Source organism: Chinchilla lanigera, unplaced genomic scaffold (assembly GCF_000276665.1).
Source record: "Chinchilla lanigera isolate Chin_1 unplaced genomic scaffold, ChiLan1.0 scaffold00120, whole genome shotgun sequence".
NCBI classification, from domain to species: domain Eukaryota; kingdom Metazoa; phylum Chordata; class Mammalia; order Rodentia; family Chinchillidae; genus Chinchilla; species Chinchilla lanigera.
The window spans coordinates 4,364,730-4,388,219 of record NW_004955521.1 but is presented as its reverse complement, the minus strand read 5'-3'; the positions used below and the strand labels follow the sequence as shown (position 1 = coordinate 4,388,219).

Genomic DNA, 23,490 nt, shown 5'->3' with positions numbered 1-23,490 from the left:
GAGTTATATTTCCACCCCCTTTTATTTTCTTTTTTGTGGTACTGGGGATCGAACTCATGACCTTGCGCTTGCCAGGCAGGCACTTATGCCACTGAGCTATATCCCCAGTCCCCAAGCCCCTTTTATTTTGAGACTGGGTCTTGTTAGGCTTGAATTTGCCATTCTTCTGTCTCAGCCTCCTGAGTAGCTGGGATTGTAGGCATTCACTGTCATGCCCAGCAATTCTCTGGTTTAAAAGTTTTTCAGAAAAACAAGAACAGACTTTCCTTAGTTTATTACCTTCAGAAAACAGACACAAAATAATGTATTTACTTTTGCCTTCTCAATTTAATGTTTAAAATATGAACTCTGTTGAGAAACTTCTGTTTTTTTTTTTTTTACATTTTAGGTGTCTTTGGAGATGGGGAAAATCTTAGTGGAAAGCGTGGGGGAAATTCAGGAGTACGTGGATATTTGTGATTATGCAGTTGGTTTATCGCGGATGATTGGGGGACCTGTCCTGCCCTCTGAAAGTAAGCCATGGAGTCAGTGAAGCTGAGTTTTGTACTCTGATAAAGAGGGGTCCATAATCTACTTGGGCTGTGAACTGTTTGCAAAAGAGAATTGTAAGTAGGTTGTAAGTATGTGAAAATGTCTTCAATCTTTCTGAGAAGTGCAGATTAAGATAGGTGAAAACATTAGATCAAGAACTTTTTCCCCCTGTGCTAGGATTACAGATATGCACCATCACCCCTGGCTTAGTGGAGAACCTCTTTTGTGTTATTTGTTTTAAACATAAGACCCAGTGTTGGAAGTCCATGACTGAGATACTCTTCTAACCCATCTAGAAAATGATTTAGAAATACAACCAGAACGCTTAAATTTAAAGCCATTTTCATGAATCTTAAGTAAATCTAAAATGTAGCCAAGAATGGTGGCCCACACCTGTAATCCCAGCACTCAGGAGGCTGAGGCAGGAGGATCCCTGCAAGTTTGAGGTCAGCCTGGACTACACAATGAGTTCAATGCCTGCCTAAATTACATACTGAGACCTTGTCTCAAAAACAAAACAAAACGAAACAAATCTTAAACATTAGTTACTTAGGTGCCAAATGATAAGGAAAACATTCAGCTAATTTTGGTAGATGATTAGTACATATTAAAAACAATGTTTATGAAGATTTCTTTGTCTAACCCCGTACTCTCATGGGAGAGTAGTATTTATTGACTTTTAAATTTTATTCTTTGAAGACACGGCATATGCATAGCAAAAACATATGCATAGACAGGACTAAAAGGTAAAGAGTGAAAACTTTCCTTCTACCCCTTCGCTATTCCATAGTACCTAATAGAATTGTGAATATTTCCCATTTCATATGTCTTTTTAGAACTTTTATTCACATATAGGTGAGTATGTGTCTTTTTTTTTAAAACCCAACATGTTCTATACTTTTTTCCTACTTAATATACCTCTGAAATTGTTTCACATTAGTACAGTAAGGGGCATCCTTCATTATTTTATTTTATTTTATTTTTTCTGCTGGGGCTGGGACCCAGGACCTCATGAATGCTAGGCAAGTGTTCTACCACAGAGCTACACCCATAGTCCTTCATGCTTTAAAAATGGCTATTTTGTTATAAAGAATTACAGTCTAGCTCTCAAATGGCAGATATTTAGGGCAGTTTTCACTTTTTCTATTACACACTGCACCGCCAGGACTGACCTTGTCCTCCACGGCTGTTTTGGATGAGGATAAGGACTTCTGCGGCACCAATGGAGCATCTCTGTAGTGGGGTTACTGGGGTTTTTGCTGTTATCTATTTTCTGTATTTTCTAAAATTTCCATGATGAGAAGTACATTACATTTATAATCAGGAGAAGAAATTTCTCAAAACAAGTCATCTTCCTCTTGCGATCTTGAGCAGTACTTGGGATTGAACCCAGGGCCTCACACATACGAGGCCAGTGCTGCACCACTGAGCTATGTCCTCAACCCCTTTTATTTTATTTTACTTTATGTTCTCTGTTTGAGATGGTCTTGCTCAGTGCCCAGGCTGGTCTTGAATTTGTGATCCTCCTACCTCAGCCTCCATGGGTGTGGGATGACAGGTGTGGGTGAGATGCCTGGCTAGAAGCCTCTTTACATGTACTGTTAATGTCCTTAATTAGATATAGCAGAGTCATTGCCACTATCCAAGATTAATTTTATGTCACTGAACACTTTCAAGAATGTTTTCCAGTTTAAAAATGTCAGTAAACAGCCAATTTGGGGAAGTATACGTGTGCAAGCAAGTAACTTGATTTATATCACCAATCACAGTGTTTTTCAATTACTTACATATTTTTTAGAAAAGCTTATTGATCTATATGGAGGCTGGGGTAACTGACTTTATTAACTTAGCAAATGTGTATGAAAATGTCTGCCCATGCCAGGAGGTTTAATAGGTGACACTTGGTCAATGAGGTATCATCCCCTGCCTCAGGATTTGCAAGCTTTTAAGTTGCTCATGTTTTAGAGCGGGAGGTAGTTGTAATAACGCATGGCAGGTGCTCTGATTGGGTGGGGCTAGGATGGTGAGCGACCCCTGTGCTCGCCTGTGTGCGCCCTCAGGAAAGGCCCCAGAGGGGACAAGAGGTGGATGTAGGCTGGAGCTGGGGGTTGCTTCACACAGCGAAGAAACCTGTGTAAAAGTTTAAAGTGGGAGAGCGACCAGTTTGGGAAGCACATTGCTGTGGCACCACTGGAGGGTCCCGTGCAGGGGGAGGCAGAGAGGGACCCTCAGGACGGGGCTTCTGGTCGTGAGGAGCTTCACTTTGTGCTGAGCACTGGCGGACACAGAGAGCTGGGAATGAGGGAAGTGACCTCAGTAGGGTGGAAAGGGTGGGCAGGAGAGGAGGCGGCTGCAAGGGGTAAAGAGGGGCTGGGGGCCTGGACAATCAGGGGCCTGGGATGAACTGCAGCTGGGGGTGCCCAGGCCCAGCCAGCAGTGTGAGCGTGGCTGGAGAGGTTGGTGGCTGGGAGTGCTGCCTTTTCCACTTGTCTGTGGCTTTAACCAGGGTGCGTGAACCCTCATATTCCTTGTTCTCATTTTTCATCGCTCCAGCTGCCTTTGATTAAAATTACCCCTTGTGGGATTATGGTTGACTTTAAAGTTTGTATTTAAAATACAAACATTGCTATTTTTATTGTTGTTACTTGAGACAGGGTCTCATTATGTAGTCCAGGCATGCCTTGAACTTACCATGTAGCCCACACTGGCCTCGAACTTGCAGTCCTGCTTCTGCCTCCCAGGTGCTGGGATTACAGACATGTGCCACCACACCTGACTCTATATTTTTCATTTTCTTATAGTGAATGTGAAGTTTTGCAATTCATTCAGTCCACATGAGCGTAGAAATGAGCCACTTGAACTTAGAGAGGTGGCCCAGGGCTTTGTGAGGCAATAAAGAAGGTAGACCTGAGAATTATAAGTCCTGCATTCAGACCTAAGAATTATAAACTCTGCATTCTGGGCATGTTCTGCCTTCTGTTATCACATCCCTCAGGGAATCTTTTACCGCCTCTCTGAAGTTTCCTTGTGTCCCAGATGGGTCTGATACTGTCCTGGTCTGCACAGCCCCTGTGAGGGTCAGAAGCATCATGACTATCATGACTTATGACATCCTGTAGTATGAAACACTTCTGTTTTACATTAAGTGCTCATCTCCCACACCTATGTAAAGTGATCTGCAGCAAAACATCTAGAATCCCCACTGGTCTGGTGTATGTGCTTTTCCTCAAAATTGAAAAATTGCAGACTTTGTGGAAGCCTGAGATGGGAAACCTATGTTTTCTAACATTTAAATTCATTTGGTAAGTTTGTGTGCATTAAATTAACATGCTTGAGCATGTCCCCTGTCCTCCTTGGCTCCAGGGCCTGGTCATGTGCTCATTGAGCAGTGGAATCCCGTAGGCCTGGTTGGAATCATCACGGCTTTCAATTTCCCCGCGGCGGTGTATGGCTGGAACAACGCCATCGCACTGATCTCTGGGAACGTCTGCCTGTGGTAAGATCTGCTCGCTTTCCTATCCAGAAGTAGGGAGCCATTTTCATGTACTCCTAAAATATTTTAAATACATTGAAATGTTTCCTATACTTGCTCTTTGAGTTAGCAAATTAAGTAACATGTGCTAGTGGTAAAGTACTGATTTTAAATATTCACATATTTCACTGTTGCTGAATTGACTTTTTTTTTAATACAGTAGCATCCCCCTTTTTCTCCCAGCTCTATTTCCATTCCTGGTTGCTATATTATTCAGTTTTGATGCTAACTTCCTTAGGCTTGGGGCTCAATCCTCTGTGAGACTGTCCCCCCACGCTGGATGTAATGATCTTAAATGTCATCCTCAGTTGAATGGACACAGAGTTTATCTATAAACAAACATAGCTGAAGGATCAATGATGGCACCGTGTTGCCGTGGAACCTACTTCCCAGCACTCTAATCCAAGTGGCTGCTTGTACAGTCCATAGAGACCTGCTTCATTCAGGTGCTGTAACTGGCAAAGGTCACTGTAACAGTCCTAGGGTCAGTGCAGCAGTCAGTTCACCATCACTTGGTGCATTTTTCTGTTCATGAAAGTCTGTTATGTCCCAGGGACACCTCCTGGAGGGTGGATTTCTATGTATTACTAGACTGATTTTGTTGTGTAATTGGACAGAGCTCTTTATCAAAACGACTTTTGCTTCTGCTTAGTAATAAAAGGTGTTTATGGTTTTCCTCATTAAATTTCTCTTTTAAAAATCTTTTTCTTTTTTTAACCATTTAAGGAAAGGAGCCCCAACAACTTCCCTCATTAGTGTAGCTGTCACAAAGTAAGTATGTGTGGCTTTCTTTCTCCGGGGTATGGCGTAGTCTTGAAAGAATGATTGATGGGCCCTGTGTTTTGTCTGATGGGAAAGTGTCATATTTATTTAAGCATGGAATTTGGGTCACCTCATTCCCTCTTGGTTGTTATAACACTGTTATATCATGTTGCAGTTTACACAGCTCTTTCGGAGCCTTATCATTTATCTCCCTGGAAATATGCCAGGTATTGACATAAGTGGTGAACTCTCCTAGACATTTTTTATCACTTGGAAAGTAAAAATATTTCTAGTGGAGAATAAATATCCTGGCAGTTTTTGAGTTTTATTTGATGACTATTAAACAAACTTAGATTTTGAGAATAGATTTCTACCCAGCTTGCTTATCTATTTATTACTTTTGCTTGTTAGACTGTTAACGAAACAAACATGGTTGAAGGTATAGCTCAGTGGTGTAGCTACTTAACCTTGTATGTGCGAGGGCCTGGGTTTGGTGTTCAGTGCCACACACACACAAAAAAGAGACCCAGAAAGAACTGATTATTATGTTAATTCGCTGATGTGTCTAACACTGCTGAAAAGGTATTGCATTTTTTGGTCAAAAACTTACTAGTATTTTATTCACATTTGAGAAGTTGACAGCTCTGATAAGGATAAAAATCAGTGTTAGAAATTTGTCAATCTGGAGTTTAGAGAGTGCATAGATTGAGTGCCTTCCCTTGTTGGGCCATGATGCACCCTTGACATTCCAGTGGATGCATGCTCAGCTGTCTCTGATTCAAGAATTGGTGGTGGGGAGCTTGTTGTAGAGTCTTTATGCAAGAGGTCCTCTCCCCACAGGGGTTGAACTCAGGGTCTTTGCACTGACATATATTCTCACCTTTTTAAAATTTGTATTTTGAGGCAGAATCTTGGTCTATTGCCCATGCTGGGCTTGAGCTTGTGATCCTCTTGCCTCAGCTTCCCCAGAAGCTGAGAGTATGCCACTGTGCTTGGCAGAGGGTTCTTAATTTTAGTTTATTGTTTAGGAATCCTGTAGTGACTTAGGACTTGAAAAGTGGGATGTAGAGAGAAGGCATTATGTGTTATTATTTAATTTAAAGGAAGTAGATAGTGGTTTTTTTTCCCCTGAGTTAATTTATTATTTTATTTTATTTTTAAAATTTATTTATTTTATTTTTAAATTTTTTTTATTTTAAAAATAAAAGGAGGAAAACATTAACAGACAGACAACCTTTTACAAAATAGCAAAAGAACAGTACAGACAATACAGTTACAAACAAAGTGGTAGGAAATTAACAATGCTTGTTGTATTACATATTGATATCTTCACAGTGGTTTCTCATGAAAACAGATAGAGACATGCAATAAAGTAAATAGTGTTGATGAAACATCTTGTAAAGCAAGATTTGGCAAATTAGATAGAACACGTAAACATGATGAGATTCCTCAGACATTAAAAGAAAAACTTTAAAAACCACAGGACATCTAATGTAGACACAGTGAACTGACCTGCCAATTGTTACTAAGCAGCTGTTAATTCTGATATTAGCTTTGCTTTGTCCTCCCCCCGCAGTAGTTTTGAAGAGTTTGAAATGTTCACATGGGAGTTTAATATATTCTGGTTAATATTTTAAAGAGAATTAGCAATATTTGCTTTTTGTAATCAAAGACAGTAAGTACAGTGATGCCAGATTTTGCTGGGATTAGCCGAGGGTGGCGTTGCCTGCTGGCTGGCTTCTCAAATTTACCTGAAAGCTCTTACTCATAAGGTGACTATGGGCCCTGTATGGTGGTGCTGTCCACTCAGAAGGTTATAGGACAGGAACATTGTTTGCCAGGAGGATTCAGTGTCTGCACAGTAGTCCTGCAGGTTGGAGAGATCTGCTCCATATTGTACAGGTGTTGGGTTACCTTGGCTTAAAAGCCAAATGCCCCACAGGAGCCAAAAATCTCTTGTATAAATTCTAGAAGCATAGTTTTCAGGTGCTACAAAGGACATGTAGTTAATAAATGTCACTGCCCTCTGGAAGGCCAAAGAGCACGAGGGTCCCATTTATAGTGTAATTCACAGATCATTAACCCTGGTCCAGAGGCAATGGATCAGTCAGGCCATTTCTGCCAAAAGCCATGTTGTCTGAGGAACATTGTTAACACCCTCACACTTCATGGGTCGCCTGGAGAATAGAGTTAGAGTCTGACTCAAGGTTAGATTCTCATGCATTTGGGGAAAGAGTTTTGTTAACCTTTACCCTTCAGCACAGCAAACCGGATCCTTGCCTTTAGAGGAAGTGCGATCTGTATGTGCAGACAGGGTGCACCCGAGTCCCTGGAAAGCACTGTACGCTGGGGACTGCTCTTGGGTGTGACACCCACTCGGTGTGATGCTTGGTTGGATCCCGGACTGGAGGGAAAAACTATAGGCGTAAAGCATATTTTTGGAAGACAGTTGGGGAACTTAGTTAGGTGTGAGGATGGTATTTTTTTCTGATTTGGGACTTTTTGAAAGTTAAACAAGTTGGACAATAACCTCACGTTGGAGTGATTGATGAAAAAGGGCCTTTGCTCTGTTGGTCCTTTTAGAAACTAAAAATGGAAGGAAGAATCCACTTTGGAAAAACCAGAATCATTTGAGCCATTTTTTTCCCAATTCAGTTAAGTAATGTTTAACTGTAGTTTTATTTTAGCTATCATGTTTTAAGTTGGTAGAGAATAATTTTTGCTTGTTTATAAGGTTTTAGTCTTGAGGCTACCGATATTTCCTGACTAAAAAAGTTAACATGGTTTCATGTGAAGCCAGCAGACAGTAGTTTTGTGTCATCTCAGGGTACCACAGAGCAGACCCTGCCCTCTCTGTTCCTCTGTGGCCTGTAGGTTTGGGACCTCTCCCCTCCCAGTTTCGTTCTTACCACTTCTCTGAGTTCTGTTTTGCATTGTGTTCAAATGTCTTGATTGCTAATGGGTCTGTCTATAAATTTATTTATCTTTTTTTTTTTTTCTGGTATTGGGAATCAAACTCCGGACCTTGCGCTTGCCAGGCAGGCGCTGTGCTGCTGAGCTAAATCCCCAGCCCCCATATTCATCTTTTTAGATCTCTTTGTATTTCCTAATTATCAATTTAATAGACTTGTGGTGGGGGACAAAAATAAAAAGACCCTATGAACCCAGGGTCTTTCCCAAGCTAAGCACGTGCTTTACTACTGAGCACCATCCCCAGCCCCCAGTCTGCCATCTTGAGCCAGATATCTTCCTAGTTTGGCAGAAAATATTGAATGATGTTTTGAACTACTTGAGCAGTGCTTTCTGTCTTCTATTTATGTCCTATGTTTTTTTTTTTCTTCTTAAGATTCAGAAAAAAATCTGTTTCCTATAAGCATTTGAAAACTTTATCCTAATATGTGAGGAGAAATCCAGTTCTGAATGTCTGAAGGGTGGGGGAGGAAGTTGAGAAAAGATTTCGGTTGTTGGAATTTATTCCTCATTTAAAAAAATCTTAAACTAAATTACTGTCTAATAATTGCCTGTTCCTTTCTAGAATAGTCGCCCAGGTTCTAGAGGACAACAAGCTGCCTGGGGCAATTTGTTCTCTGATGTGTGGTGGAGCAGATATCGGGTAGGTAAAAGATGGAGGGCATCTTTTTTTCCGCTGAAGGGCTCCAGGTGGATCAGCAGAAATCATCTTTATTAGAATAAGAGAACTTAGTACGGCTAAGGAGATGAGAACGTTCTTTTGGAATCATTATTGCAGACTTCATTGGTCTCTTTATTAGTGTATAGCCTCCGTTGCAGGATGAGTGATTTTTTTGTTTGTTGTTTGTTTTTGCAGTTTTAGGGATTAGACCCAGGGCCTCGCACATGCTAGGCAAGCAGTCCACCACAGAGTTACATCCTCAGCCCCAGTTTAATAGTTTTATAATATTCACTGTTATGCAGCCATCACTCCTGTCTTTTCTCCAGACCACTTCAATCACTGCAGAAGGAAACCCCATAGCTACCAGCAGTCACTTTATTCTCCTCCCTCTCCATCCCCTGACTGCTGTTAATACTTTCTGTCTCTATAGAAATGCCTATTTGGATAGCTCATATATGTGGAACCATGTAATACAAGGCTTTGCATCTGGATTCTTTTCCATAGCACAGTGTCATAACCTCTTTAAACTGTACCTGGCCATAAGTGCTCTGAACTATGGTGAAAGCTGAGATTGTTTTTACCAGCTTAGACTTTCAGCGAGGTTTCCTCAGAGTCAGTCTTATAACGGGTCCTGGCATAGCTGTAGTGTTAGTCTTTTTCCAACACTGTTACCATTCTGCTGTCCTTAGTGGGCAATCTCAAAAAGGGACAGTGAGTTACTCTTTGTTAACATAGATGACAATGTATTAGAGAACTCAAAGCCCAGATATGTAGTATGTGGTGAAGTGTTAGCTAAATGTCACTTAAAACCTGAATACTGTATCCTCCCCCTTGTGCTGTGGGCGTGCAGTCCTTCATGTTGCTGGCTTGGAAAAGCTCAGTAATATAAACAGGCATGCATTAAGCATGGCCGCCTTGAGCGTCAGTACTCACATTTGCAGGGTGAACCCGAGGAGACTTACTTGGGCAGTGTAAGTGGCTTGTCCGGTCCTGCCCTGCTCAGCTCACACTGAACCCTCTGAAGCACTGAACTATGACCAAAGAAGTTCAAATCAGTAGTGCCGATCTGTATTCCTTAGGAGCAGCTGGTCATCCTAGCACATCCTTCTTAAATCAGCTTCCTTGAAGAGTACTTGAGGCTATTTCCCTACAGCTGTCCTAGGTTTGTAATTCTTAAAGGGAATATATGTAAAGATTATGGGCCTGGAAAACAGCTGGAATGCTCATCAAGGAAACACTGGGATCGTACATCCAGTTACACTCGCAGTGTAGGAGAGACTTCTCTTTAGCTGGCTGCTTCCTGTACGTGATTTCTGTGTACAGATCACTCCAAGTGGGTTGGCCCATTTAGCCATACACCTTTACCATACACCTTTACTTGTGACCACTGCATTTCATTTTCATGAAGCACTTCCTTACTTGCCTGCGATGGACTTGCACATAGTCTAGACTTGCACGAAGTCTAGGCAAAAGAGGCCCTGGACCTCTTCTGGGGCCTGCCTCATTGCCTTCTTGCTGGTACCCTGGGTGCCGCCATCGCTGGGTTGCTCTGCCTGGGTGACCGTGTCTCTTCCCCTGCAGCACAGCCATGGCCAAAGACGAGCGGGTGAACCTGCTGTCCTTCACGGGGAGCACGCAGGTGGGAAAACAGGTGGCCCTGATGGTGCAGGAGCGGTTCGGTAAGTGGTGGCTTCCAAGGAGTTTGCTGCCTCAGAGGTAGGGAGGTAACTGCATCATTGGGCTTTGTTCTTCTTGACCCTTTCCACGGAGACATCGGTCCTGTGTGTTCCGTGTCCAAGTAAAAGAGAAGGGCACAGTGCTTAGGAGGCATTTATGAGGGGAGTTCCAAATTTAGGTTGGGAAAAAGAAAATTTTTCTGGGAGAAAACAATAGAATCAAAAGAATAGTATTTTCCTAGCTGGGCATGGTGATGCGTGGCTCTAATTCCCGCACTTGGGAGGCTGAGACAAGAGAATGGCTGTGAGTTCAAGGCCAGCCTGAATTACATAGCAAGACCCTTCTCACAAATAAATTTAAAACATGTTTGAAAAAGTATTTTTCACATTCTTCAAGACCTATTTGTCATGTTAAAGAAAAGTCACAATTTAAGGCCAGTGAGTACAGTGCTTAGAATGTGGAATGCTCGTCTAAAGCCAGCTCTCTCATGTACATGTATATGACTGAAAGGGGTTGAAGGGATTGTGTGATCACAGTTTCATGGTCTGCTTCATGACTGATTTTTTTCTTTTTGTGGTACAAGGATTGAACCCAGGGCCTTCACACTGAACAACATCTCCAACCCTTTTGTTACGTTTTTGGTTTGGAGACAAGGTCTCACTAAGTCATTCAGTTGCCCATGCTGTGCTTGAACTTGCTGTTTTCCTGCCTCAGCTGCCTAGGGCACTGGGATCACAGGTGTGTGCCTCGAGGACCAGGTGCAGTTGCAGTTTTGGTAGCGGTTGCACTGAGCTGGTGGACTCCTCGGGAAGAACTGGTGTCTTAACAGTACTAAATAGTCTAAAAACGTTAAGACAAGGTGGGCCGGGTCAGGCGATGGTTTCTTAGGTATGATGCCTACAGCATGGGCAGCAACAACAGAAAGGTAGATTAGTTAGACTTAAACTGAAATCATTAAACTAAAATCTTTTGTGCTGTAAAGGATACTAGGAAAAAAGTGAAAAGAACAGCCCAGAGAATGGCAAAAAAATTTGCAAATCATCTGTCTGATAAGGAACGTGGGTCTGGAGTATAGGCAGAACTCAAAACTGAACAGTATAAAAGGCAGATGATGTAACTTTAGAATGGGGAATGGATTTGGATGGACCTTTCAGGTGTGCAGTAATGAACACACGAAAAGATGCTGTACATCCTTGGTGTCACTGCTCCTATGAGCAGATTTCATCTTTTGGGCTTTTTTGGTGCTGGGCATTGAACCCAGACCTGATCTGCAACCTCAGCTTTGAACTTTTTCATCTTGCAAAACTGAAACTCAATTCCCATTCAGTGCTAATTCCTTCCTGCTCCCTGGCAGCAGCGGTTCTGCTTGATCTGATTTTGACTGCTTTGGATGTTACATACAAGTGGAATCTTACAATAATTTGTCTTTTTGTGGTTGGTTTGTTGTACTTTGCGTAATGTCATCAAGGTTCACCCATGTTGTTTGTAGCATGTGATAGAATTTCCTTCTTTGCTAAAGCTGCATAACAATGTGTAACAATATTGTGTTTTCCTTATCCATACAAAGGTTGATGGAAACATGGGATGCTTCTATCTTTTGACTTTTATAAGTAAAACTAAGAACATTGCGTACAGATAGCTGTTCCAGTCTCTGCTTTCTCTACTTATGCTAATATACCTTAATATGGAATTTCTAGTCATATGGTCATACTCTGTCTAATTTTGGGGAGATTGCCATACTGTTTTCCACAGTGGTGGCCTGTTTTATAGTTTTTTTCCTTTGAAACTAATTTAAAACTTAAAAGTTACAATACTAACAAGGGATTCTTTATACTCCTTAACCAGATTCACCAGCTGCTTAAATTTTGCTCTATTTCCTTTATTATTTTCTCTCTGTCTAGCAACATATATGCACACGTGTGTGGCTGCATGCACACATCTACAGGGTGTACACTTACTGTTGCACTGTGGAGTAAGTTGAGGATGTTGTCCTTTCTCCAGTAAGTATTTAAGTACTATGTTCTTGTACTTCCTAAGAACATAGATGCTTTCTCATAGAACCATGGTACAGTTGTCAAAATTAGGAAATTTGATATTGATACAAGGCATGCTACTTTATAAGCCAAGAAATAAATTAAAAAATAATTGGGATAAGCTATTATTTGAGGTTCTGTAGCAATGTACAACAAGTACAGAAATAGAAATTGATTTGTGTTTGTGTTTTCTTAAGGGAAATGTTTGCTGGAACTTGGAGGAAACAATGCCATTATTGGTAAGGCTCACCCCTTTTAGTTGTTTTGTTTTCTGTTCAGAATATCTTTATAACCATCTTAAACATAGACATTGTTTAGGATCTCATGCTTTATATGTTATGTGTGCCTGGGACCTAATTCCCATGTTTAGGAATTTTACGTGGCAGACAGGATACAAGTTTGGATTAAAGGTGGAGAAAACTAAGAAGGAAAAGTATCCATGTTTGGAAAATGTTACCTGGGGCCTAGATCCTGTGTATGAGACTTCCATTGTTGGGAGTGTAGCATTAGCTCTTTGTGTTTTTCCATCTCTTGTGCTCTGAGAACTCTCTAGAATGATGAAGTAACTCCTAATGTGACTTGCCCATTCCTTTAGATTTCAGAAACAGTAATTGATCTTTAGTGGAATATTGGGAGCTCCTATGTCAAGAAGGAGAGCTTCCCTAAGGTGTTTTTTATTACTCATTTATAGGCTTGATTTCTTATATATATATTTTTCCCAATTGTCTGAATTTGGCATAAAAGGGAATAGTCTATGAGCTTTAACTTTTGGGTAATGTAATGGAAATCAATAGGTTAAGATTTAATAGAAGCACAAAACATTTACTAATTTCTACATTGCTGTGAAGTTTAAATGCCTAAATATGTGTAGCAGACATTAGAGATTTAAAAAATGCATAGTGAAGGGTTTGCTCAGGTGAACTTGAGACTTCATTGGAAGACTGAGTTAGTCCACTGTGAGCCGTGGGCACCCGCCAGGTAATAATGCCTTCAGCTGCTCATGCCTGTTATTTCACTTCATCTCCACAACAGCTCGTGGAACGGACCCTGTTAGGGTCATCTGAAGCTTACACTCTGAGGTTTAAAAGGATGGCACTGAGATAGCAGGCTGGTGGGTGACAGCAGCTGATAACCGTGTCCTGGCCACCCAGTTTGAGGCCCGCAGTGCTTTCACTGCCTCTTCACTCCCATGCGAAAGCTCCCCAGATGTTGGTACCCCCCTGTAGGAAGAAAGTGAGGCTTCAGAAGTTGAGATAACACAACTAAAATGTGGTGGGGATGCAAAAGAACTCTTGTCTCTTTGCACAAAGCACTTTCTCAGCTGTCAGGTTCCCTCGAGGACACCGCCACACGACAGGCAGCTGGAGAAGGAGCAGAGGCTGTAAGGAATTACAGATAACATAGACGTGAGGGTTTACCTTGCAGAGATTTTGTAAGTTAATTTTTTTCTTGAGGGCAAAAGAGGCAGAGGAGCAGGTACAAGCTGAGAAGGGTTTTGAGTGACTGCACCAGTGCCCGGAGGATGGAGGCAGCTTGTGAGCGCCCAGACTTTCCCGTGAAGTGGAGGGTGAGTTCATGTGGAGCAGCCGCAGAGGGCAGAGGTGTATTGTTGGGGGTGGTAATGCATGCCTGTAATCCTAGCACAAGGGAGGCTGAGGCGGGAGGATCACTGACGGCTCAAGGCCAGCCTACACTGCATGGCCAGACCCTGTCTCCAAACATTGAAAAAAAAAGGAGTTTCAAAGATTAGAAAAAAAACATATTAATTTTTGCTTAGCAGTTGCCAAATGCTCAGAGGTCACCAAAGAGTGTAGATTTTTGGGCGTCAACAATCCGAGGGCTGCACTGTCCTCTTTTACTGTCTGTGGGCCAAGAGAGGAGGCATGGGCCCCAGATGGTCACTGAGACCAGGTAGTGCTGGCAGAAGGGGTGAGGGCTGAGAAGACAGCCCACCAGAGGGGTACTAAGCAGACCCCCGTGTGTCGGAACCAGGAGAGAAGAAAGACAAGAAGTCAGTGTGAGAGCCTCAGCCCGCTTGTGCGTTTGGGTGACAGTCAGAGCGCGTCGCTCTGTTCTTGTGTAACGTGGGCTGGACGGAGTAGCGTGCCTCTCCGAGGTGAACACGGAGCGCTTCCTCTCTGATGGGTTGGGCCTTCTCGTGCTTTTAAAGGCACCATTTCATAACAGTTAGCGAATACTGCGCCTGCCTGCTTCACCAAACTGATGGGCTCACATTTGTCTCTGCCTAAGCTTTTGAGGATGCAGACCTCAACTTAGTCGTTCCATCAGCACTCTTTGCCGCCGTGGGGACCGCTGGCCAGAGGTGCACCACCGCGAGGCGACTGGTAAGTGTGTCTGCATAAGCCCTGGAGATTGTCCCAGGTTTGAGATATGACTTGCTTTTTTCTTTTCTTCCCAGGTAGTGGGGATTGAATCCGGGGCCTCTGCACTGAGCTACATCCCTCGTGCCCCTCCCCTCTTTTACATTTTTAATGGGGTCTCATCAAGTTGTGCAGGCTGAACTTGCGCTTGTGTTCTTCCTGCCTCAGCCTCCCAGAGTGCTGGGCTTCTAGTCACGTGGCATCACCCCTGGCTAGCCTGTATTTTAGTGAGGTCTCCTACAAAGATGGTATAGAAGTACTGCTGGAAAAATACACCTCCTAGACATGGTGGGCAACGCTGGGCCCCTGTGGCTGTGTTGTCCGCACGGCGAATGCATCAGCCAGGGACTCTGCCTTTCTCCCACTCTCCGCTAGCAGTGGGCTCGCTGACACTGAGGATTTTAACATCTACCCGGAGGAAATGATTACCTTCATGTCATTAATATTAAATCAAAATTGTATAATTAAAGTCACGCTTTTATTTGCTTTGTTCTCAGAGATTTCAGTATTTTGAAAACTATTAAGAACTATTAGCACTATTAAGAAAATGATTTATTCCTTAAAAAGTGATGCATTTGTCCTGCCGTCCCCATGAGTGTTTCTTCTTTCTCTTAGTTTTTACATGAAAGCATCCATGATGAAGTTGTAAGCAGACTTAAAAAGGCCTACTCACAGATCCGCGTTGGGGACCCGCTGGAGCGTGAGTATCTGGCTGTTTTCAAGGGTACTCCCTTTTGACAGTGGGTGTAAAGTGTCTCTGACCTTCTGTGTTTGGGAGTCTTCTGTTGCCATGAGGATAGCCGGTGAATGGTGCAGAGGCCTGAGAGTCTGCAAAGCAGGCTATGAGGCATTTGGGGTGACACGGTTGTTTTTAGGGTTGGGGCCTGGTGTGTGCGTTGGTGAGATTGCCCTCATCCAGGCCACTCCGCCCCCTCTCAGGAAGGCCCCGTGTCCCTCACTGACTTTCCCACCTCCACGGCTGCCTTTGACTGGACCCAGAGTGACTTTTTAAAAACTGTGTCAGAGGATGAACTCTTTTACTAATACCTCCATGACTTCTCATTGTGCTGAGACGAAAGCCCAGATTCTTTTGCTTCCCGCTTCTGACGGCTTCCCAGTCTTCATGCTTTGATGTCTGCCTCCCTCCCTGCCTGGCTCTGCCCAGATCTGTGTGCCTGGCTCCCTGCTTCCTGTGCTCTGCCCTGTGGGCTTCTCTCGGTGCTAACAGTCCTCCCGCTCTTTCCTGCTGTTCTCTCTGCTGGAATTGCCCTGCACCCAGCACCTTCCACGGCTGGCTCTGCTTACATGCCCTCATCACAGGGCAGCCCAAGTCTTTCTTCTTCCTCTGTTTCCTCAGCCTCCAGCGGCCACACAGGGCAGTGCCGGTGTGTCCCCCTGAATTGCACAGCAGCTGGAAACTGGTGTTCTTGGACAGTGGTCTCACTGTATGAATAGACTGATCCTCTAGGTTTAATGCAGCGGCTGTGGGAAGGACTGGCAGACAGTTCACTCAGAAAGCTGGTGTACTGCTAGCGTGGTGCTGCTCGGGGCACAATGAAGAGTTTCCTTTCTGTCTCCAGCTAATGTGCTGTATGGGCCGCTGCACAGCAAACAGTCAGTGAGCAAGTTTCTCGGAGCAGTGGAAGAAGCAAAGAAAGCGGGCGGCACTGTGGCCTCTGGGGGCAAGGTAAGGCACAGTTGCTTCTTCCCTTCCCTTCCCTTAAGCCCTGGCAGGGCTCTGAGCAAGTTGGTGAGGCGTCCCCGTTCCATATCCTCCTTCTCCCAGTTTCTTATACAAGGGTTTTCCCTGGAAAGTTTCTGGGCGAATACACAAGAATCTTAGAGGCCTGTGAGCTTTTGAGTTGGGTCCCTAGAGCCTTGTAATGGAAGAGAGACCTTGTCGTAGCACAGTAGAAAACTTTGTGTTCAGAGCTGTTGGTTCCTATATTTATTGTTTACTTTAGACAGTTAAGGTAGGAAATCACAAAAAATATGTACCACAAACATTTTATTTTAAGTTAACACATAGAACTGCTGGGGGTCGAACTCGAGGAATGGTGAATGATACCTCCACCCACCCCCACCCCTCCACTTTTATCTTTTAAATTTTGAGGCAGGCTCTTGCTAAGTTTCTCAGGCTGGCCTCGAACTTGGCATTGTTCTGTCTCAGTCTCCCAAACACCTGAGATTACAGGAGTGTGCCACTGTGCCTGGCTGGGGATTTGTTTGATACACAGGCAAGGTGTTTTCTTCATGGAGTGTAAGAATTTGTTGTCTATGAAAACTGTACCTATAATGTATAAAATACATAATTTTGTTTCACTTAATTTGAATTTCATGGTGACTTGAGTTTTGTAAAACAGCAGATTTTCTCTCTAATCTTAACCATTGACACATCCACTTCTAATTGTCAGGGTTGTGTACATTTTTTTTTTGTGGTAGTACTAGGGATTGAACCCAGGGCCTTTGACCTGAACTATATCCCTAGTCCTTTTTTCTTTCTTTCTTCTTTTTTTTTTTTTCCCCCTTTTTTCATTTTTTATTTTGAGGCAAGATCTTGCTAAATTGCTAAGTTGCCCGAGCAGGACCAGAGCTTGTGATCCTTCTACCTTAGTCTCCCAGAGTGCTGGGATTATAGGAGTGCATCACTATGCTTGGATTTTTTTCCCTTTCTGATATTGCTGTTTCTTTGATTCATTTGATCCGTTTTTAGAGAAATAGCTTCATTATTTGTGTACTATTTAAGTTCCAGAATGCAGTGTGGCATTACAGTAACAAATACAGCTGCCATCCACTCAATTGAGGGCAAATACAATTGACTCTTGATAAATATACAGCCCAGAGGAGGAGCACAATTTCAGAGGCTCATTGGAGAGTGGATGGACCGTGGAGCGGCTGGCTGTGGGCATCGGCGTATCTCGTAGGAGGAAAGGGAGAAAAGATGTGAAGAGGAGCTGAGCTGGGAACTTGGCTGTGTGGTGATCAGTTATGGGAGTGTCTGTAGTGTATTATCGTAGAGTTTTGGTTTTGTACGATGTGCGTTAGTCTGCTGTGGTTGCTGTAACAAAATACCATAGCTCAGGCAGCATAAACAGCAGCAGTGTATTTTCTCCCGGTTCTGGAGGCTCGAATTCCAAGGTCAAGGCGCTGGCAGGGCTGGCTTCTGGTCACTGACTGGCCAAGTCCTTTCTTGTATCCTTGTGTGGCCTTCCCGAGATGGGGAGGATACTGTAGTGTCTCTTCCTCTTATAAGGAGCTGGTCCTGTCAGCTTGGGCCCCACCATGGTGAGCTCATCCGGGACTTTAATTGCCTCCCTAAAGTCGGGTTCCAAGAGCACGCACGCCTAGTACCAAGGCCTCTGCGCGGGCGTCGGTGGCAGGGCACAGTTCAGTCTACAACACAGCGAGCAGCAATTACTTATTTCAAAATTAATTTCAAAATAACCACTTGTAGCAGTGTCTTGTCTGTGACATAGCTGGCTCGTGACACATGGCGTGTCTCTCTTCATACTTCCCTCCTTTCAACATTTTTTTCTGATCAACTTAGAATGAGCGGGAGGAAGAGACCATTTTCATTCAAGATGGGCTATTGTTTTGGAGAAATGATTTATAAATGCTGTTTATTTATTTTTTTCTCGTTAAGTGTAGGCAGAGATCGTGTCCTCTGACCCCAAGTGCTAGAAAACAAAGTACTTTCGTTCCTCTTATTTCATCTCCCCACCTAAGGTTATGGATCGCCCTGGAAATTATGTAGAACCCACAATTGTGACAGGCCTTGCCCATGACGCACCCATTGTGCACACAGAGACCTTTGCTCCAATTCTCTACGTTATTAAATTCAAGGTACAAATGAATTCTGTTTCTCCAGTCTAATATTGAAATAAATGCTAAGACTAGGAAAACATGAAGATCTGTTAAATTTCGATTGATTCTCCTTGAGGGAGGGTTTAGAAAGTCATTTTGAATAGTAGAAATTGGGAGGCTCGGGTAAAATATGAGATGAGCACTTCAAAACTATAGAGTGTGCCAAGCTCGTTGCCAGGGAGACCGAGATAGGGAGACTGTTAAGGTTTACGAGTGTGCGGTCGTCACCTCCTGTGTGCTGTCACTCTGGGCTGTGTGACCCATCGCACTGGCTTCTCCTGACACTTGGACTGGATGCTTCCATAGCCCAAGTTCTGCGTATGTGTAAGACACGTGAGAAGCCCTATAAGTGCCTATGGACACATAGTTGTAAATGACCTGTGGGCCAAATTGTGAAGGTTTTAACAGGTATAGACAGCTCCCTGAATATACTGTTATTAGCAGTTGAAGGACAGCAGTAATTGCACTTTGTTGCAGTTATGTGATTGCACTTATGTTGTGCTTTAAATTGTCTATCATTGTTTCATATATAGCGCTAGAGAGTATAATTCATGTTCTATAACATGTGTGTTTGACTGTGGCATTTTGAGCAAGCTATTTAGCTTCTCTGGGCTTTAGTTAGCAAATCTGTAAATTGGTGATTGTATAAAATTCATGCCATAGTGTAGGGATTAAATAAGTGCATATTCATTGCATAGTTCAGCATGTTGTACACGTTAAAGACTCAACAAATATTAGCTATTATATTTACTAGTTTAAATGGAAGAATGTACAGATCTTTTTCTTGAATTAAAACAGAGGAAGCTGTTTCCAAAGTTTTATTTAGCAAAAAAGATCTAAATTATAAAAGAAACGTAGAACTGGTGAAATGTTGCCTCTTGCTTTTCATTCGTTCACTAAAATTGTGTATCTCATAAAATGAGTTTAACATCAGTGCACTTTAGCTTGAGCGCTCTAACATCTAACAGCTTCCAACGTGTGCCCTTTAGGATGAAGAGGAGGCCTTTGCCTGGAATAATGAGGTGAAACAGGGACTTTCAAGTAGCATCTTTACCAAGGATCTGGGCAGAATCTTCCGCTGGCTTGGGTATAGCTTTGTTGATTTTAAACATCTGTATAAGTGTGATGAATGAACTTGAAAAAAAGTGAATTCTTTTTTTCTTCATAGAGAGTCTGAATATTTGAGTTTTTGTTTTAAATTTCCTGTCTGTTACTCACCATGCCTCTGCTTTTACACCTAGACCTAAAGGATCAGACTGTGGTGTTGTAAACGTCAACATTCCAACCAACGGGGCTGAGATTGGAGGAGCGTTTGGTACGTAGGGAATCATCTGTCCTCGTGTTGGGAGGGAAAGGCAGAGCAGTAAAGCTGTTCGGGGAGTGAGATGAACACGCGGAGCTGGGGCTGAGATTCTGCATTAATCTCACGGGATCTAACAAGCTACAGGAGCTTACATTCCAACTCAAGTTGTTGCCCGGAGGCCTGCATTTTCTGCTCAGTACAGCAGCAGGTTAGACGGGGACCCTTAACCGAGATATGTTAACTCCTGGAATGTGGCATCTGTCTTCTAGGCTGAAGATCTAAAACCCAGAAATGATTTAGAACTCCTGCTTTGAGGTTGGAAAACCTCTTATAAAATTTTTGCTGTTTATTTACAAAGTGGGTGTAATAAACTTAAATATATTGTCTTTCACTAGATGAAACACTAAGTCATTTCTCTTTGCTGGGCCCTGCTTTTCTTTAATAAGCCATGAACTATTAATGCTTAAGCTTAGTAAAGGGTTTGTTTTGTTTTAAAAAAACTCATCCCAACAATCTAACATTCAGTTACTTAATAAAAAAAATCTAAAGTGTAGTAAGAAGAGATTATCTTTTCTTATTTTTAATATAAAGGCAAAGCAAACATTTTTTTGTTTTGGGTTTTTACAGTACTGGGGATTGAATCCAGGGCCTTTAAACTGAGCTACATCCCTAGCCCTTTTTTTATTTTATATTTTGAAACAGGGACTCACCAAGTTACCCATGCTGGGCTCACAACGGCATTCTTTTTGTCTGTTTCCCAGAATGATGGGATTATAGGTCTGTACCACCATGGCCAGCAACAAACACGCAATAACACCTGTAAGAATTTATATAATTAGTGGTGTTCTTTTATGTTTTTAGACCAAACGCTGCAATTCTGGTTCACTGTGAGGTTTTGACAAAGGCTCTGATTTCTAGTCAGGGCCCCACCCCTGCCTCCTCTGTAAGGCTGTCTGGATTCATATGAGTCCATCTGTCCCTTCTGTGGGTCTCAACTCCAGTTCTAGGCTGTGCCTTACACTGTCTGATGGACTGTTCTTCCTTTAAGCTTTCACACTTAGTTTTTAGGATTTTGAGAAAGTCTTGTAATTACTCTTCTTTCTTTCCCAGCAACTACTGTTATTTTATTTTATTATTTTTTTTATTTTAAAGAGAAAAAAAACAATAATGAAATAACAACAGCAAAGACAAAAACCAACACAAAACAATAAAAATGATACAGAACAAAACAAGGTGATAGGAAATTAACAGTGGTTGCTGGGCCAGGGACATAGCTCAGCGGCACAGCACCTATCTGGCAACAGTGGTTGTTGTATTACATACTGTTATCTTCAAGGAAGTTGCTCAGATTACCAGATATAAGAGTGCAAGATTGATCAAACCATTAAAGAGAATAAAAAATAATAAAAAAACATTAGAAACAATACAGAGCTTCATTAAACAAGATGGTAGGAATTCAATAATGGTTGTTATATTGCACATTGTTGTCTTCAAATTAGTTGTTCAGACTACCAGATATAAGTGTACAAAATTGGAAAAAAAAATTTAAGCATTAACTGTTTTTTTCAATAAACTAATAGATATCAGCAGTACAATTACCCAAGCTATCCTTGTATATACATATATATATTTTTTCCTCTTCCTTCTTTCTTTTCTCCTTTCCCTCATCCCAGTTGTTCCTTCCCTTTGAGCAATTTCTTTCCCTTTCACAGTATCTTTCAGGTTCTTTTTTTTTTATTTTTTAATTTTTTTGTGGTATTGGGAATCAAACTCATGACCTTGCACTTACCAGGCAGGCCCTGTGCCACTGAGCTAAATCCCCAGCCCTCTTTCAGGTTCTTACACTAGGGAGCTAATATGATGTTTATACATGTGGGTCTGATTTATTTCACTTATGAGTATGGTCTCTAGTTGCATCCATTTACTTATAAAAGCCTCAAGTTCATCTTTTTTATAGCTGAGTAATACTCCATTGCATAAAAATGCCACATCGTTTTTACCCATTCCTCTGTTGATGGGCCTTTGGGTTGTTTCCAAGATTTAGCTGTGGCAAATTGTGCTGCTGTAAACTTGGGTGCACATATATCCCTAGCGGCTTTCAGAGATTTCCTTAAAATTTTCTTGTGTTGAGTTTTCTACCTTTTGCTGTTATTAAAAACAACCCTAAGACTTACTTACTTCTTGTATTTTGATGACATGCTTTCAAATAGTATCCTTTTATTGTTTAAGGGATCCTCATCTTCTTGAAACCTTTTTAAGATACCAAAATAAGTCTTAAAATTTTTCAGTAGGGAATATGTGTGTACAGTAGAAAGAACAGATAAGCATAAACAAAAAATAAGATTGTCTTCCAACTGTCTAGATATTCCTATTCAATACCTTAATTTATATATATATATCCCCTATATGTATTTATTTATTTAATGGTTTCTTCTGTTTCCTGATATATTTCTATTTCTTCTTTATTTTTTATTTTTTACTTTTTCTGTTTGTTTATGGTTTTGGTTTTTTATTTGTTCGTACAGGAAATACACTGAGCTAAATATAAAGTAACTGTTTGCATAGTTCTGATTCCTTGTATCTTTATCCCAGTGATACCAAGTAAAAGCTTACAGAGAAAGAAACTGCTACAGAGCTGTGAGGTTATTTTGTGTTTCTGTAGGAGGAGAAAAGCACACTGGCGGTGGCAGGGAGTCTGGCAGTGACGCCTGGAAACAGTACATGAGAAGGTCCACATGGTGAGGAGAGGCCCTGGGAGATGGGTTTGGTCTTAGATCTGTTGGAAATGTGCTGTTGACCTCTTGTACCTTCTGCTTTGTCTTCGTGCAGTTTTGCTGGATTTCATTCTTTCTAACATTTGGTAGCTGTTCCCTCATTGAGAGAAATAAAATTGCAGTCCCCATTTTCTTGCATCCTGCTCCAAGAAAATTTGAGTAACATGTATGGATATGGATGTATGCCTCCCAAACTTGCATGGTTCTCTTTTTTCTTTTCTAGTATTGGATCCATACTGATACTGTTTTATGTCCTACATTGCTTTCTTCATTAACTTATAACTTGTTAATATAACCAGATGTATACATTTTAATGGTGTGAAAGTATTCTATTTTTTGTGTGTACCATCATTCATTTAATTTTGTTCATTTTTCCCTTCCAGTACCATCAACTACAGTAAGGACCTTCCCCTGGCCCAAGGAATCAAGTTCGAGTAAAGGTGTTTCACTTGGCCATTCCTTAATGTCTTATAGGCCTTTCTGCAGCTGCCCTGAAGACCAACAATATTAAGCTTTGCCTTGAATAAATGTATCATTTTGAATATGACAATGGCTAATCTATGACCCTCAAGCCCTGACTAAGTCAGTAGACTAATTTTTTTTTAAATAAAAATGTTCACAATCTTGCTACATTCAGTAAAAAATGAGTTCGATGGATTTTTGTTGCTAATTTTTTTTTTTGTTGTTGTTATTGTTGTTTAAAGTTGAAGCCACTTTAGAAAAAGTACATGCCATACTGGGAAGTTAGAGCAGAGTGGAGAGAAAACAGAAGTCTTCTCAGTAGATAAAAGAGTGTCTCCTAGGCAGGAAAGAATTCTATATTGTGTATTGATTCAAATTAGCTTCCCCTAGTGTGTAGTGGAAAAAGTGTAATTGAAAGAAAGATATGTCCCTTAGATGCCAGGGACCAATATTGGGATGGAATAGCTTGCTGTGTTTAAAATGACAAAGGGTGTTTACCACCAGTTATGTCTCTTGCTCATGATGGCTGTGTGAACATGG

At 41.9% G+C, this 23,490-nt stretch overlaps 1 protein-coding gene across 1 annotated transcript in view; it reads left to right on the top strand.

Annotated features, from left to right (window-relative positions):
- Aldh7a1 (aldehyde dehydrogenase 7 family, member A1) overlaps positions 1 to 23,145 on the top strand; it is a 31,031-nt gene extending 7,886 nt beyond the window's left edge. The window contains exons 5-18 of the mRNA XM_005409326.2: positions 389 to 512; positions 3,895 to 4,027; positions 4,790 to 4,834; positions 8,361 to 8,438; positions 10,038 to 10,135; positions 12,364 to 12,405; positions 14,417 to 14,511; positions 15,163 to 15,247; positions 16,128 to 16,234; positions 18,274 to 18,390; positions 19,401 to 19,498; positions 19,653 to 19,726; positions 22,377 to 22,452; positions 22,872 to 23,145. Coding sequence (XP_005409383.1) covers positions 389 to 512; positions 3,895 to 4,027; positions 4,790 to 4,834; positions 8,361 to 8,438; positions 10,038 to 10,135; positions 12,364 to 12,405; positions 14,417 to 14,511; positions 15,163 to 15,247; positions 16,128 to 16,234; positions 18,274 to 18,390; positions 19,401 to 19,498; positions 19,653 to 19,726; positions 22,377 to 22,452; positions 22,872 to 22,926 — 1,227 coding nt within the window. The 3' untranslated portion in view covers positions 22,927 to 23,145. The remainder of the gene's footprint in view (positions 1 to 388; positions 513 to 3,894; positions 4,028 to 4,789; positions 4,835 to 8,360; positions 8,439 to 10,037; positions 10,136 to 12,363; positions 12,406 to 14,416; positions 14,512 to 15,162; positions 15,248 to 16,127; positions 16,235 to 18,273; positions 18,391 to 19,400; positions 19,499 to 19,652; positions 19,727 to 22,376; positions 22,453 to 22,871) is intronic.
- Positions 23,146 to 23,490: the final 345 nt, after the last annotated feature.